Here is a 15,020-nt window from a genome sequence, read left to right on the forward strand (position 1 = left end):
GACGGCCCAGACTAGCGTTGCATCGTACGCAGTCTTACTGATCAATCAGGTTTTGTGATTACAGCAAAAACTGAGGAACACCACTTCGTCTGGATTGTTATATGTGAAAGAGACAAAGAAAAAGGGCAGTAGTTGACTCATCCCATGGAAGCAGTTGCGAATGAGAGCTGCAAGTTTTTTAAGCCACAACTCAAAGGGATGGGCTTACCCTTAAAAGTAAATGTATTGGAAACAACCCTGCTTTCCTTCTTACTACAACTTCGTTTCCCTCTCCTATTTCCACGTGGCCAGTGATGGCCTCAGCAAACACACCAGGCATGCACGATTTATTGCTAGGTCATGTCGGTCTCTAGCCAGAAAAGGGCGCGGGAGCTGGTGTCACAACACCGCGTACCGCAGTCCCTCCTCAAGGTTTGTCTGCGTGGAAACATTATGACCATTAGCGGCGTCTGGACTCGGTGTGCTCAAGACGACGTTCTCCGAACGCGGTCTTCGCATGCGCACCGCGCCTCTACGGCGCGCACTGCAAGTCGTCACTTGACACCACGCGGGCTTTTCTTAGCACTCGAACAAGACCCACGTGGTTGCCGCCCCGACGCGTAAGGGAGTGGACCCCCGCTCCGTACACGCAACACGTGGCCAACAATGCTAGGCCACTCTAAACCTCGGCGGCATCTCTAGCGAGCAGGGGACTCGGGAGCCGGCGCCACAGCACCGCGTACCGCAATCCCACTCAAGGTTTGTCCACGTGGACCTGTTATGACCATCGGCGGAATGCCAACCCAGTGCTCGCAAGACCGCGCTCTCCGAATCCGTTCTCCGCATCCGCACTGCGCCCTCCTGGCGCGTGCCGCGGCTCCTCACCCGACACCACGAGGGCCGTCCGACCCCTCACAAACACAAACGGTTGCTGCCCGGACGCGTAGGGGAGAGCGAAAGTATATACTCGCGGCACTGCGAAAGTATATACAAAACAATCATGCAGCCCTACACCGCCGATTCTACATGCTTGATAGGTGAGCGGCCTAACAGTGACCAACTGACTTTCTGTGACCACGCTATTCCTGCATCCAATGTCTATGCTACATTGTACCTTTTTAATCTTCTGTCAAAATAAACTACCCTATACTATCCTATCTACGATCCGCCGAACGACGCCTGGAACAGACTCCCCGTCCAATTTGCAGCAAACGTCGATTCGCAACACGTGACACGAACAAGCGAGCGGAGTTTCACTAAGCCTAATCTTGTATCTCCTCCGCTAGTGGGCCGACTGCGTTTTTGGCAAAAAGGGCAAATCTATTATTTTTTCCACAATGCTCTTTTGTTGCACACTAGCCACATTGATTCGGCCAACTTTCTAAAGGAAAGCGCGCACCGCACTATAGACCTTGCTAATGTCATTGCTCGCAGGAAGGGGGGTATAGGCGGTCGCTGGTAGTCAGCAAGGTGGTCGATGGAGCTTGTGATTAGGTCGCCGCTAGTCATAAAATTCTCGTTTGTTTTTCACATTTCACAATTATGTCGCACTTAAGTAAAAATTGAAGTTCCTTTCTCGTTGCTGTCATGAAAGAACCAAGCAAGCAAGTCAGGCCTTGCATACACCGTCGCTGTCCCATACAACACTCGACGTCCTGAGGACGTCCTCAAATGGCACAAAGGCCTCACACAATTTGTGATGTCTTTAGGACGTACTGAGGACGACGTCCACTGGACCAACCGAGAAACGTCTTTTCGGGCACTTTATGAGGACAATGCAATGTCCGGAAAACATCCTTGCGGAGACGTACTGCGGACGATAACAGTTTGAAATACAATTCGTCACTTTCGTTGTCTAGCAAGCAGATACGTATTATAAAAAGTCAAATTTATATTGTCGAAAGTTTTTTTTTATTTTTTTTTAATTTTTATTCACCCCTGCTTGGGTAAGCGGTTCGTGTACCCGCGTTCCATCTCAAACAGCAGGGCGTAATTCCAAAACGAAAGAGGACATTTTACCAATCCATCACAGCTAGTATTGGATCAAGCTAGCCAAGCCAAGCCAAGCGACTGTTGAAATCAAGATGGCAGCATGTATTGGAGGCATGAGTGGAGGTGAGTCTTCTCTTAATTCCTTCGTTTATTAAAGATATAAGACTGAGCCCCTATGCATCAGCAAAATTCGCGTTTATGGGTGCTTGATATTGCTGGTAGATGAGCTCATGAGCTCCAGTTCCAGAATTCGCCGAGTGGTATTTTGTGCCAAAACATGTTGACAATGTTACGGCATTCAATAAAATTGATTTGCCGCGCAAAAGACGTGGACGCTCGAGCGATTGGACGGCACATGCGCTGAATGGGAACTGAGGGGTTCATTTTGCACTTGGTATAATCTCCTGTCTCGTTCCCGATTCTCGCTCGCCATGCGTGTGTACTAGCGAATTGTTTTTCTTTTCCTTTTTCGCTTCTTCATTCACGCGCAAGCCTGTCTTGTATTCCCTTGTCTCGCAATGACGCCGTTTTCGACTTTTGTGCGTTTGTTGGTTTGTGTGATGCCGTTTTTGCCGGTGTTCGTGATCACAATGATTGCCTCGAGTTTTTTGGGGTGCTCTCTGTCTCTATCACACTGAATTTTGCTCAGTGCAGAATGAACCCTTCAGTTGCTACTCGCTGCTTGTGTCGTCTTCCCTCTCGTTTATTTCGCCATGTTTCCACCTTGGGCTCCTCGGCCGGTACGCAGCATGCACGGCGAAATTCCATAGCTGGATCTTGAGCAAATATGCTTGGACACTTCATCGCGTTCACTGGAACGATGCGAACGTGTAAGTTGTGTGCTGACGGCCGATAGTGATGGCATGGTGCCAGCTGATCAATCGCGCTGCTACAACTTTGCTTTCATTTACGGGTCAAGCTGCAGGCATGGTGGTAGAACTTTGTTCGTTCCACGGCGCGGCCGACCCAGTGCATTGTTTATTCATAACATGTTATCATCTTACCACAAGTACGGGAACAACCTATGTAATTACTTGCAGTAGAACACACAATCTCGTAAGTTCAGGGACAGCATATACACTTGTTCTACTCGTCATTATACTGATTCATTGTTGACTATCTTTTTCTAGGTTCCTTTGCGGACTACTACGCTGGGCAAAGAAGTTGCCAACACGATTGATGTCATAATTTACAAATAAATGATTATCTTCATTTCATTGTTTGTGTCAGCAACTGAGCCGTGCCTATGTGCGTTTCTAGGGGCAGTGCTTATTCCAACAAAAGCTCCCGGAAACACGTTGACCCTGAATGCACGAAAAAAATATTGAAAACAGTTTATAAGCAGCAATTACAGATGATTTTATGAAATGCAGTACCCAACCAGCCCTGCAAAGTATCATACTCAAAACGAACTGAAAAAGTCCTGAAAATTTGTTTCCAGGACGTCCTGAGGTTGTTATGAGGCCGGACAACAGGACTGGATTAGTGCAACTCTAGTACATTAGAGGACGTTCAGAGGACATCATAACGTGCTCAGGGTGACATACTCAGGACATCCTGAGGATGTTATTGTGTTGTCTGGGTGTATGCTGTCCGCCTGCGAGAGCGTCAGTGATTTCATTGAGTACTACAGCTCAGAAAAGGCGCACTTTAGGCATCACTTTATTGTAGTAGTCAATATCTTGTCTCACAAGCAAACTGCAGCCGATTCCTGCTACGCCTACAGCGGTAATAGAGGTGGGCGTCTCAGGCGTTGCGGACATGGGACTGGCGTGCTGGCTCAACCTCTAGAGGCTCCGCGGCAGCCAACGTCAGAATTTGATTGAATTTTGTCGGCATGGTTGTTAGTGGGGACGCGCTGTAGAATGGGTCGTACGCAGAATACTACCATGTCTTTTGTTCACGCTTCCACGGCCTCTCTCACTGCTCTGGGCCTTCGATGTCTCACGCGGAGGCACCGCAGTGGATGTGTCTCGAGGGATGAAGGTTTCTGGAGTAGACTTCAAGTACGCACAGTTCGCTGTGGCGGTAGCCGGGTCTTCGGAACTCTCAGTTACTTCGCATGCGTTTGTGGCTGCTAACTTACAACGTCATCGGGGTTTGTTTACTGCAGCCAGCAGTGCGACGGAAGTCAAGAACACACATTCGGTAGGACTCAGGAAATACCTGTTTTTTTTGCTGTTTGCAGTGCTCCATTCAAGAATCATACACTTGCCAGAATATCCTGCCTAGACACGGCTTGCGTTATCAGCCTCTCTAGTCTTACGCAATACGGCATCTAGAAGGGAACCAAAAGGGAGATTTTTTTTACGACTGAACACTTGCATATTGTTAAACACTCGAGATCTCCAGGACTAACCAGCCCACTACACTTCGAACAAGAACAAAACGCACGTGGGTGCGCAAACACACAAAACGCCGTTGAAATCTTTAGCAACGTCTAAAATACGAAACCCTAATTGCACCCTTGTATTATTCAAATACTACGCCTAAGGTTAGCGTACTCGGTGCTTTTGAGTTTCAATTAAGGCTACGAGTAAAAATGCATTTCACTGTGGCATGCGTACTGAAGCATCGATTCACAGAATATAATTTTCCTTCTACTATGTCATTTCTTTGTGCTAAATGTTTGCAAACGTTCACAAACTTTGCTAGTTACGCTATTCGTCGGCTATGTGCTCAACATAAGTTCCTTTTCTTGTAATTTTCGAAAATACGTGTTAGTATGGTGCCTTTCCACAAAAAAATTACACATATCAAGTTCACTGCGAAAAGAGTCCAGACTGCAGAAACGCTAGTGTACTAGGACACGGCACCTTCCCTAGCAGTTGTGATAAGCAAGGTTCTCACTCATTCCCCGCTTAAACTGAATTTAGGTTCTTATACATGGATGGCGCCAACTTCATTTTATTTATGTTAAATTCGCACAGCCATATGTTGTACATTTTAAAACGTTGTGCTGTCGACTTCTTTATATTTAACTGCAACATTTGGGCGAGTTGGCACAATTGCATTATGAATTTTGGGTAACGCAAAAGTCAATGGCCACCACAAAGTGCATGCGGTGTCTGTCTTCTTTATTCTAGATTGTTTAGCTACGTTAATCTCTTGGTGATTTTGTTGAAATTCGTGCCTCCTGAGAATGTGCTTACGTTACAGCTAAATAAACTAACAGCGCATGTGGACAGGACACACAGGATGAATGGACTCATCACTGCCGTTTCTCATTCCGTTTGTCCTATCTCATGCGCAATTATTCTATTTAGGCATGACATGTGCTAACCAGCCAAAGTTAGCATTCTTTTCACCGGCGAAGGCTTTTCTCGCGGAGCTGTTGAGCCAGAAAAGCGCAGCCGTATGGACTTACGCTCCTCCCAGGGCATTCCCTCTTCCAGCCACCGTTCGGTAGACCAGTTTGCCAGCTGCCAAGGTTTCGCACACCAGTGCTTCAGGTGTGGCGCGGTGAACGTTGGCGCCATGGCGTGGTAGGCGGCGGGAAATCCCCGCAAGAAGCAGAATGCCATCACTGAGTAGTGCCATGGGCCGAATTTCTGGAACACGTCGTCGGTGCCAACCATCTGTCAGGGGCAAAGACGGGTGCTTTACGTATCATCATTGAGCAATCAATAAGAAGAGACAAGGAGAGGCCAAGAATGAAAGGGACACGCACCATTGGCGAAAAGATACAGGAAATGCAACATGCACTGCTTACTCGACAAGTGTGTTCGTCAAACATATTGGTCGACCTTTCCGGGCAGGTGCGTACATATCTTATCGCCGCGATTCCGGTGAAGACATTATTCGAGTTCTTTGGAGAAAACAACATGAATTACTATTATTGTAAACCGGGAGGCACCGGTAGAAGGCAGCGTCGCTGGTGGCATCGTGTTTTACCGCTGTGTTCAGGTAAAGTGTAGGCAACCTAACTAAAAAAATGATGTCTTCCGGTGCAGGCATAAAGACGAAACATATCAGGTATGCCACAGTTTTCATTAAGGGTTATTCATGGTTTTTTTTTACGACAGCTGTTGCGGAACACGAAAATGTCTCTGTCCTTTTCAGGTTGAACACAGCGTCGAAAAGCGTAGCTATGACAGCTGTCTTAATTTATGCGGAAAGTATGTCAGTGTTACGGTAACGGTAATACGCATACGTTGTTGTAAAATGCTATCTATCAACACTTTACCAACAAGTATGCAGGCAGAGCCGTAAAGAGAGAATGCTGGTTAGGTTTACTGCATAAGAAAAGAAAAAAGACGAAGTCTAGTACGAAAAAATTTGTTCTTCCGTGTATCTATCATACGGCACATTATCAATTTCAGCGAACACAATCACTTCACCTTATCTGCAGCTTAATGATTATTTTAAATTGAAGGTGCTCCAAGCATTTATCTGTATATGAATGAACCATTTCAGGTGTAACTCACGGTCACAGGATATGTTCCGCAGCAGTCTTGTGGGGAAGAGCTGTAAACTTTCGAGTATTATACTGTGGCCGAGGAACGACCTGTCATAACGATCGCCAACTGCTAAGTGCTCACTGCTAGTGCCCACTAGCTGAGATGAGCGAAAGGTTTGTGTTGCCAGTGTTGCATCCTGCGGCCAACCACACGGCACTAAAAGAAACCTCCTTGCGTACACAGACTACTTGGCGAAAGTCCGGGAAGATAACACCGCTGCATTGTGGCTTGTACCTGCGGCGGCGGGCTCTTCTTCATCAGTACCTATCGTTTTTTTTTTTTTGCGCTGGAAGTGTACTTTCCTGTAGCGTTTAGTTTGTTTTTTGCTGCTGCGGTGGCTGAAGACATTCATCGGTTGGGAGCACGCAGTATGGCCGATAGGAGCGGATACATTCGTAAGGTTATCTCATGGCTATCGTTCTTGGGCGATATACATCGTTGCTACGGCAAAGATTTTAAGGTACTGTACAGAAACAAACTTGTGCACGAACCATTCACAATGATTTCAAGGAAAGCGGTTAACCGAACGAACGAGTGAGAGAGCGAACGGATGAACTGTTTCCTTCTCGAGTCCGACCACCGACAATCACCGCCGTCTTACCAACCAGAAAAACGGCCCTCAGTCAGAAAAAAAACCTATTCGCTTTAAGAAGTCAGATTTTAATTTTTGCTTGCTGAAGGGCTGCACATCTTTAAGCAAGCATTTGTTATAAAAACCAACCAATTTGTTATTAAAAACAGTATTTTGTCTCCCCATTACCACTGCTTTTGAAAGGGTCTATCTACAACCACACAGCTTATTTCGACGGTACACGAGATATCGAGTGTACTTGACCAGTCCGGTCAAATTGACATTCTGTTTTTCGACTTATCAAAAGCCTTCGATAGAGTGCCTCATGGAAAATTATTGTATAAATTAGAGTCTATAGGGTTACCTTTGTACATTATTCAGTGGATTGCCTCGTACCTAGCCGATAGAAAGCAGTTTGTGGAAATTGATCATTGTCCGTCTAGTGGCGCTTGTCTGTTACCTCGGGCGTTCGACATGGGAGTGTTTTAGGTCCGCTATTGTTTCTTTTTATGTTAATGATTTGGTGGACGTGGTGCCTCACGATGTATCCATAAGAATGTTTGCTGGTGATTGTGCTGTTTTTAAGAAAATATCATCCACGAATGATCATTTCTTGTTGCAGAAAAGTCTTTTCGCAATCGATGATTGGTGTATGCGTTGGGGTATGGCGCTGAATTCGGAGAAAATTGCACTTTTACGTGTCACAACGAAAAAATGTCCCAGTTATTTTTCTTATCAACTCCATAACCAGCCTGTATTAGAAGTTTACCAATATAAGTGCTTAGGCGTGAAGTAATAAGCTTGCTTGGTCAGAGCATATATTGGACATTTCTTCATCAGCCCTGCGTAAGCTATGGTTCCTTAAAGGGATACGGACACAAAATCGGAAAATTTTACGAAAATGCTGAAAATGAATCCTCAGTGTGTGATTGCACCCAAAAGAAGTAGTCATTTAGCTCATTTTTGAGCCGATGGCTTTATTTTCGGCGTTTTTGTGAGCGCGCGCAGCGCCGTCCGACCCGCGGGACTTGGAAGGCGTGGCGTCACGACACCCTCGTCGGATAGCCAGCCGGCCGCCACGGTCATTCGTAGCGCGCCGACGCCGTCATCGCGAGCATGGATTCGAGTTCTGGTGCCTCTACCAGCGACGAGTACACGTCTGAAGACGAGGACCATTCCAACTCGGCAAGAAACATTACCGCGTACGGTTACGAGCCTTCCGCGTTGCCCGCCGCCACCCCAAAATAAAAGCTGTTCCCGCTGATGATTACGATGATGATGATAATAATTTATTAGCATCCCCTTCGAAACAGGGCCGTGACAAATGGTCACCTAGCCTGCTTGAGTTATTCAAGTATGTTTTACATGCTTTTCATTCTAGCATTTTTGTACGCATCTCTCTAACGTCTTTTTTTTTTCTGCTCAACACTTGTCTACCTTGTACAACTACCTATGCTTGTAACGGATCCGGTCGAATCAATCACTTCCCTCATTTTTTCCCACCAATACTCTAAAGGTATTTGCTTATCTCGACTGCTGACCCATTGATGTTTCCGTCAACTTTAAATCCAACCGCTTCTGGAAGGTGTTCGTTACCTACTGTTCTCTATTCGCATTCTATTAGGATGTGCTGAATGGTCTCCGGATTTTCGGTGCAGCATACACATGCCTCATCTTTTGACGAATATTTGCTCCGTTATGTTTTTGTCCGTAGGCAACCAGCTCGAGTCTAAAATAGCAAGGCACTTCTCTTCGTGTGATCCTACAAATTTTTCTTTCTGATTTCTTTCTTCTCATTGATGTAAATCTCCATGGTCTTTTTTGTTTTCATTCCTTGCATGCAATTCACTGTCTCTGTTTCTCTCACATTGTTTTCGATGTCTCCGTGTTATCCATTTACACTTTCAATTAACCTGTGTCGAAATTTACTTCTGGCTATGACTAGTTCCTGGGAGTGTTGCGCCATCTGTCATATTCGGTCGTAAGCTCCGTGCGCTTCCGCTGCTTATTTGCCTTCCGCTGTGGAAGGTAAAGTTTCCCTTCTCTAAAGCTGTTTTTAGTTCTATGAGAAAGACGGAAGACAACAGTTTGGCAAGTTATAGAGACTACGCAACTGCCTTACTGTCTCAAGGCTAATACATGTTGTTGAGGCTCAATTTTTGAAATATTAGTGGGGGTTTTAAAGCATTAGTGACATCAATAATACTTACAAATAACACAGTTCTGTAATAGTAATTTGCTTAATTCTTGTTATACCGTTTACAATTTTCTATCTTGTATGAAGATGCACTTGTGGACCTCACAGCAGTCTGATGTGATTTCAGGTATCAGGATTTTCAGTCCGGCCATGCTCCCTCCGAATAACGTATTGGTAGAACAACTAAAAGAAGAGCAAATCAGTAGTTATGCATATTAATGTAAAGTAGGCGTTTAATATGGACCAAAGGAACAACACAAACACCGACGTAGGATTGCTATGCCTAAAGAGTTATCTCTCACGAGTGCCGCCGCGTATCGAAGATTGTCAAGTTTACGATCCTTTCCCTTGAGCATGCGCTGGTAAGCTGCGCCTTCCCTTTACTCTTCCATTTTGCGACTGTTCAGTTGATAGTCGGCGTCCTTTCCTGCGCACTTGTTTGCACGCCTGCTTTTGAGTGACACATCTATAGTCAGTGACTCAAGCTTCAGTAAAACACCAGCGCCGGTTGAAGGGTTATAGTTAGTTGGAAAGTGGATGAGGCTGCACGCGAATGCGCGAATAATTTTTATTGCGGCAGCAAATAACATTTTCGGAAAGTCGCGCGCGCTGCTAGCGGCGTCCAAACTAGGAACCCGGATATGAAAGCGCGCCGGCTTCACTGTCGTTTATTACCGCAATGTGAGTTCGTCGTCGTTGCGACCAAACTTATAACACATTAATTAATTAGTTGTAATCAATTACGTCTTTGGTAACATTGTAATTTAACGATTACTTTGTTTACTCGGTAACGCTCACTGTAATTCAATTACATTTTTCAGTAACCAATTACATGTAACCAGGTACATTTTTGGTGAAACAAGCTATAAGAGGAGACGCAATCTTGAGCACTTAAATTATGCGGGAACTACAGCATGCAAAGGGATGACAAAATGTACATGGGTGGCCTTCTTCCTACAATTAGTGACCTGCAGGAATGGCTCACTGACCTGAAATGACAGGCCTACCGATTCGCCCACCTCTCTAGAAAGTCCCACCTCTCAGCGTTTCTCTTATATTAAATTTCTCTCTCTCTCTCTCTCTCGCTGTCTCTCCTGGAAGCGTCGTTACGCGACCTTCATAGGCGCTAAGAGTTCCTGCTCAATTGTTCTTCGGTTCGTGCAGTCTATGAGATTCTGTCACTGACAGAGAGAGAACGTTTGGGCTATTAAACGCACATGTGTCTATCTATTTGACATAGTATACGCGATTCATATACGTCTATACTTGTGATTGTGACACATGAACAACTTTATTACAGCGGGATATTATGGAGCTTTATAAGAACAAAAAAAAAAAACAGTTCAGATTTCGCCACTTTGCCAAAGTACGTGAACGTTTGACGGCGTGCGTTACAATTATTAGTCGATGTCTAAATGGCTAATGAGGGAAGGGCGCCGGGCAGAGGGTCACCAGATGCGGACAGAGAAATTGAAACGGCGCTTGTATGGATCGATAGCAATGGCCACATCGGACATCGATGCGAGAGAATCCCCTATGGACAACCTTTCAATTTTCACTAGCCTTATCGGGAGGGTCTTTGCCTAGCCCCAGCATGCATTTCTGAGCATATCATCGCTGAAAACGAATACCATTGTATATCCATTCCGCAGTGAAGAGTATTCGCAGGTGCCATTTTGTCGTACTCAGCATGGCGGCAAATGTTACGTCATTCACTTGCAGTTAAACAGACTAATTTCCCAAAACCTTCATGTGTAAATGTTCAGCATACGTAACATACGACAGTATTTCATTCCATAATGTCAGTACTATTTTCCACTGCTGTTAGAGTTTTTTATGTATTTATAATTATTGTCAAGCTGTTCGTATTATATAACACTGTATAACACTAGACGTTGACCTGCAATAATAAACAGTTAAAATGCCTCGTTAGTGTATATTGTAGCCCTTTTTGTATGCCTTGTATATGGGGGCTCGGACGCTACTTATGTGAATGGATTTTCACTTTTTGCCCGAGCATTCCCGCATTGTGATGATGCAAATAAATTTCAACTTCAACTTCAACAATGAAACGCTACGCTTCATAGAGGACCCAGACCCGAGCATTCCGGCGTTGGGTAATCGCAATCTTGTGAGCCAAAGTGTTCGTACGTCAAAAGAAATCCCAGCTTTCCAGCGCGCACATCGCGTGAGTTTTCAGTGTCGCTAGCGCATATCTTCACAAAAAAAGGGTGGGGATATTGCAGGGACAATAATGTGAAAAGCAAAAATCAGTGAACGTAAACAACATATGAACGGCTGCAGAGGACGCCATTAAAAGATGCAGGCTAGCACGTTCTACTTACTGTTTATGTACAGTGTTTTAAAGGTAGGGAGGCTAACGTTAAAGTAATCGATTACGATCTAGTAATTACTCAAATACTTTCGTCGCGCCGTAATAAGTAGCTGCATTCAATTACATTTTTCTAAGAAGTACTTGTAATGGTAATCGGTTACTCTTTTTCTGTAATGTGCACAAGTCTGGTTGCGACAGGTCCATGCGTCTTCTAGTCTTTTAATTGCGAAGCATTTATTTGACTAGTCAGGGCCAAGGTCAAACGCGAAGCCGTTCAATGTCGCAGAGTTTGTCGCCGATGTGCGCGAACCCCATGCGTCCACTCGCTGGCCGCTATTGGCCCTCCTTGCGCCATGCGCATGCCCACGCTCTCCCATGCGCCCACTCACGCGACGCTACTAGCTCGGCGCCTCATCTTCCTACACTCGCTGGTATGGGTGGGCGCGCCACAAATAGACGCGGTTCGGTTGCACTAGCTGCGCTATGTGGCGCGTAGCCTCTACTTACAGATACACCAATGAGGCCTCGCAAGTATGAAGCGCATGTGGAATGTAAGACTGGAAAGGCTCTGCGGAGACTACAGAGCTATGTGATGCGTACCGAAGCGGCGGGTAAGGAGACGAGGCGACGTGTCGATGTGATACGCGCGGCCGTGGAGCGCGAGCAACAAGAGAAGCTACGCGCGTTCGCAAACAAGCCGCACGCCAGGCGAAGGGCCGCTGAACAGGCCGCCGACACGAAACGGTGCTGATTGGGGGACCACCACTTGCGCGCTGCGAGCGAACTTCCAAAAGCACAATGTCAAACGAATTAGGTACGGCTTGTAGCGCCTGCGACCACCTCTGGTTCCGATCATATACGTCGTCAGGGTGTCGCGGCCCGCGGATGTGGCGGTCCTGGAGTGAGCGTTTCCTCAGGAGGACGTGCGTTTGTTCGGGCCTTGCACCACGTGCAGGGAAGAAATGCCTCGCATTGACACAGATAATCATCGAGGATGGTTTCTGCTAAAATAAGTTCCTAGTATTCTAGATGAGCCAGTGCTGCGCAAGGCTCTTATATATTTTTTCGCATATGTACAAGTACTCAGGAAGAATGCGTGGAGGATCGAAAAGTAATGCTGGTCCCATCTTTTACGCCATTTGTTGCAGGGAGCTCTGTAACCTTTGTTTAGCTTTTCGCTGGGTTCATGCGCATTTGCTATTGTGCCCGTTACATTTACACATGAAGGTTGCATGATAAAAATTTGTGGCAGATTCAACTGTAGCTGACATCTATGTAATGCGAAGCATTGCACGAATCGCTGCAGTACGAGACGCCGACGCGCGTCGCGCTGGTGGAGCCCGGTCGTTTTCTTAATGCCTAGTAGTTTAAGAATCCGAGAGTAAAACCGAGCCAGCACGACGCTCGGCCGTGTCTATTGCTCCAGCTATTTATTCGTTGATGAAATGGAACTTTTGCCTAGTCATGTGCTTCCCACAGATCATCCGCGCCGTCGTCGCCTCACGGCCGCCAACCCAAGCCGGAGCTCGCGACGCTCGTTCGCGCCTCTTGCTCCAGGAAATACGATAGCGCCAAAAGGGTGCGTCGAAAGAGGATACGCTCGCAGAAAATGCCAGACATGCGTGATCAACTTACACTTAACGAGATCTGCAGGTTTTCCTCCGACGTCCCCTTCGTTCGCCCATGGTTCCCGGTATTGCGCGCGCTGGCAGGTCCTGCTTCGGCCGAGCCTTTTGTCATGCTCGACAGAAAAAAAAAACTGTCATCTGGCGCCCACGCCGAGGTAAATATACCTGGTAGCGAAGTTTGTATTGACCCTTTTTGCGGAGCAGTTTGCTATAGAAGAACGAGATGGCGCTTGAAGAAGAACGAGATAGAAGAACGAGTGGCCTCGGCGAATGCGCACGAATACGAAACCATTACTGCTTCTGCCCTGCTACTGCGCGATCATCTGTAGGAAATGCAACTGGGTGTTCGCTAATGCATTGTTCCCAATTCATACTCCAAAATGTGTAACGATAAAGGGAAGACGTGTGCGGTAGTTTGCTGCGAAAATAGTGATTCGCATATTAAGAAATGGAATCAACCATTGTCGCCGCTACTACATAAGGACCGCCTGTGTTGCCGGCCCTTCGTGATACACGGCTTCCCTCAAGGACACGAAAAAAAAAGATAATTCATCGGCTAGCGCTGTATAGCTAGCCTCCAAAGAAAGGACATCAACTCCGCAAGGTCGGCACTTAAGAGTGAGTACCGCTCGTTACAAAAGGACCCGCCGTGGTTGCTCAGTGGCTATGGTGTTGGGCTGCTGAGCACGAGGTCGCGGGATCGAATTCCGGCCACGGCGGCCGCATGTCGATGGGGGCGAAATGCGAAAACACCCGTGTACTTAGATTTAGTTGCACGTTAAAGAACCCCAGGTGGACCAAATTTCCGGAGTCGCCAACTACAGCGTGCCTCATAATCAGATCATGGTTTTGACACGTAAAACCCCATAATTTAATTTTTAATCGCTACAAAAGGAAGTAGCGCCACTTACTGGCATAGTAAGCTTCTCGCACGTTATCTAAAGACATCCACCCCTACTCGCACGCAAAATTACCCACACTATCGCCAGCGTATTGATAATAAGTGAATGGGCGCACACTTGAATCAATGCGCCGAAGCATGGGTGACGGCGACTACACCGAGACAAGACACGAATGTTGGAAGCTGAACGTTTCGTGACGGTCCACAGAGTAAGCGAGGGACTAGCGATAATACGTCATTGCTATACAAGCTACCACAAAGTACACATTTACATTCCAAGCTTTGTGCGTAGCAAGAACTAATCTATCGCAACAGAGCACACCCGCGAAGGCTGAAAATGAACAATCAGAACCGCACCGAGGAACCGAAGAACTGTACTGAGTCAGAAGCATGACAAGCCTGTTACAATACGCCCACCTGAAACGTTGTGTTGTTTTGCTTTTCGACGTTTCCCAGAATTTAGTGTAACAGGTTCATGAGGTTTAGCAGAACGAAGAGCACACTGATCCTGATTTAATTCATAAGCAGAAAGTTTGGACAGCTTGGAATACAATTATAGACCCACTTTTAGTACAAGCTCCGTATGCGCTGCTCGCGCCGTTTGAAAAGGGCGTAATGAGCTCTGAAATAACTTACATATCCTCTAAAGCTTTGACCAAAGCTTCGTGTCGTCCACACAGTCACCGTCTATGGTATGCGTCGAAACGGAGGTTTTCTGCGCCGCACCGGCGTCACGCGCTTGCATTGTAAACACGGAGGCAGCTGAGGCAAGCAATGGACGCGTCAACACGGGATGAAACATGGCAGCGCACATGGAAGCGCCGGGAAAAGGGTCAATAGAATACGTTCAAAACATGGCGGTTCATCAGTGGTTCATGGGGTTTAGCCAACACAACCTAGATAGCACAAGGCCTGTTCACTCCGATCCATGACGTCATCCTACCTGGCTCGACTGCC

At 46.5% G+C, this 15,020-nt stretch overlaps 1 protein-coding gene across 4 annotated transcripts in view; it reads right to left on the reverse strand.

Moving 5' to 3' along the window:
• LOC119437535 (solute carrier family 22 member 8) overlaps positions 1-15,020 on the reverse strand; it is a 121,600-nt gene that overhangs the window by 84,758 nt on the left and 21,822 nt on the right. For 2 of the 4 annotated variants that reach the window (XM_037704540.2, XM_049660666.1), the window contains exon 2: positions 5,339-5,549. In XM_037704540.2, coding sequence (XP_037560468.1) covers positions 5,339-5,549 — 211 coding nt within the window. Of the gene's footprint in view, positions 1-5,338; positions 5,550-6,398; positions 6,584-13,169; positions 13,209-15,020 lie in introns of those variants that run through there. The other 2 variants (XM_049660668.1, XM_049660667.1) reach the window with 2 other exon arrangements.

The sequence above is a fragment of the Dermacentor silvarum genome, chromosome 1, assembly GCF_013339745.2.
Source record: "Dermacentor silvarum isolate Dsil-2018 chromosome 1, BIME_Dsil_1.4, whole genome shotgun sequence".
Classification (NCBI taxonomy): domain Eukaryota; kingdom Metazoa; phylum Arthropoda; class Arachnida; order Ixodida; family Ixodidae; genus Dermacentor; species Dermacentor silvarum.